Source organism: Tupaia chinensis, unplaced genomic scaffold (genome assembly GCF_000334495.1).
Source record: "Tupaia chinensis unplaced genomic scaffold, TupChi_1.0 Scaffold000097_1, whole genome shotgun sequence".
Lineage (NCBI taxonomy): Eukaryota > Metazoa > Chordata > Mammalia > Scandentia > Tupaiidae > Tupaia > Tupaia belangeri.
In genome coordinates this window covers 8,532,972-8,534,981 of record NW_006159559.1, presented here as the reverse complement: position 1 = coordinate 8,534,981, position 2,010 = coordinate 8,532,972, and the positions used below count along the sequence as shown (strand labels likewise).

At 39.0% G+C, this 2,010-nt stretch overlaps 1 protein-coding gene and 1 pseudogene across 8 annotated transcripts in view; both read left to right on the top strand.

Moving 5' to 3' along the window:
* SNX14 (sorting nexin 14) overlaps positions 1-2,010 on the top strand; it is a 111,064-nt gene that overhangs the window by 86,544 nt on the left and 22,510 nt on the right. For all 8 annotated transcript variants that reach the window (XM_014585880.2, XM_006143378.3, XM_006143375.3 and 5 more), the window contains 2 exons: positions 1,257-1,297; positions 1,430-1,549. In XM_014585880.2, the coding sequence (XP_014441366.1) occupies positions 1,257-1,297; positions 1,430-1,549 (161 nt within the window). The remainder of the gene's footprint in view (positions 1-1,256; positions 1,298-1,429; positions 1,550-2,010) is intronic.
* Positions 7-786, top strand: LOC102497063 (nuclear transport factor 2 pseudogene; annotated as a pseudogene).

The window sequence follows — 2,010 nt, the reverse complement described above, 5'->3', positions numbered from 1 at the left end:
CTGGGTGACACTCCAGAATGGGAGACAAGCCAATTTGGGAGCAGATTGGATCCAGCTTCATTCAACATTACTACCAGTTATTTGATAACGACAGAACTCAACTAGGCGCAATTTATATTGACGCATCATGCCTTACGTGGGAAGGACAACAGTTCCAGGGAAAAGCTGCCATTGTGGAGAAATTGTCTAGCCTTTGGTTCCAGAAAATCCAGCACAGCATCACGGCACAGGACCATCAGCCCACGCCAGATAGCTGCATCATTAGCATGGTTGTGGGCCAGCTCAAGGCTGATGAAGACCCCATCATGGGGTTCCACCAGATGTTCCTATTAAAGAACATCAACGATGCTTGGGTTTGCACCAATGACATGTTCAGGCTTGCCCTGTACAACTTCGGCTGACCTCCTCTTAGCCAGGCACTCAGGCTGTTTCCTTCTCCCTCCTCTTCCCGATACTATTCACACTCCTCCAGATGCTCCAAATATCATACACAGATGAGCAGGGCCGCAGTGGGAGTGGGCACAGTGTGCTGCTGCCACTGGGGTGTTGTGCATGATGGTTGGAACTAGTTGCATCTGACAGGAGAAGTTTGTGTTGTACCAGCGCATGCCTTGGAAAGACTTAAGTAATGCAAAGGTTGTTCTTTTTTTTTTTTCTTTTTAATCTACTGACAAGTTGCTCTAGTAATCCAAAGAAGTGAAGGAGAAAGCAGCTGCCTCACTGCCCAGATATTGATTTGTTCAGATGTTTCAATGCCTCATGATACAATAAAACCACGAAAATTTTCTTAACAGTTTAAAAAAAAAAAAAAAAAAAAAGGCAGGTTGCCGGGTCCGGGAATCAAACCATGGTCATCCAAGTAGGAGTCAGCACCTTAACCACCATGCCACCCGCCGGATCCCAGTTTTACTTTTCAATTTGCAGTTTACTGTTTAAACTATCTAAAAATGTATTCTTTTAATAAAGTATTCTTTTTTTTTTTTTTTTGAGAGATATTTGCTTTTAGAGTGTCACCCCTGAGGGGGGGTGATGACCACGCTGCAATCTCTTCTCCTCCATTCTGTTTGGGGCATGCATGCACGTGCTCCTTATGTGAGTTTCAAGCCGCCAGGTCTGAGACTCAAACTAGTCAACTACGTGGGAGTCCAGAGATGTAATTATTACTCCATCTGCTGGTCCCTCTAATGAAGTATTCTAATGGACAATTATGAAGTATATTATGCCTTATAAAATTAATATTTTACTTTTAATTGCAGGAAAAATTATAAAGTCTGTTCCAGGAAAACTAATGAAAGAGGTGAATAGCTGATTTATTTATATTCCATGATATTATAGTCATAAACATATTTTAAAATGGATGAATTTTAATGGAGCATGTGTTACTAAATATCTGTAATCTTGATTTTTATTTTCTTATATATCACCACAGAAAGGTCAGCATTTGGAACCTTTCATCATGAATTTCATTAATTCTTGTGAATCTCCGAAGCCTAAACCAAGTAGACCAGAACTGACCATTCTCAGCCCTACCTCAGAAAACAACAAGAAGGTACTGCCACATTGTTTAAAGAGCCAATGGATATCAAGTTGCCCCTACTTGAGATGACTTTCTGTTAAAGGATGAATTCTTCTCTAATGAAATGAATTGAACTATACATTTTGTTTATATGGAAATCAGTCACAGGGTTTACTGAGGGTATTGTGTGTAGTTACTTGGTTCTTTGTTTTAACTTGGTAAATTTTTCTTTATACAGTATTTAGAAACTTCTACCATTTTTGTGTGGGAGATATTTAAAATTGGTTTTCTTGGGTTGTAAGTCACCAACTGCCAATAATCAAGGAGTTAAATAAACATACTTAATGTTCAATGGCACTACCTAATTTTAATGGCTTATAAAATATTTCATTCATTCGTTAAACAAGCATTTGTTGTGTATCTACTATTGAGTGTGAGGCACTAAAATATATTTTCTATCCTCAAGAAGCTATTTAGTGCCATAGTATGTTCAG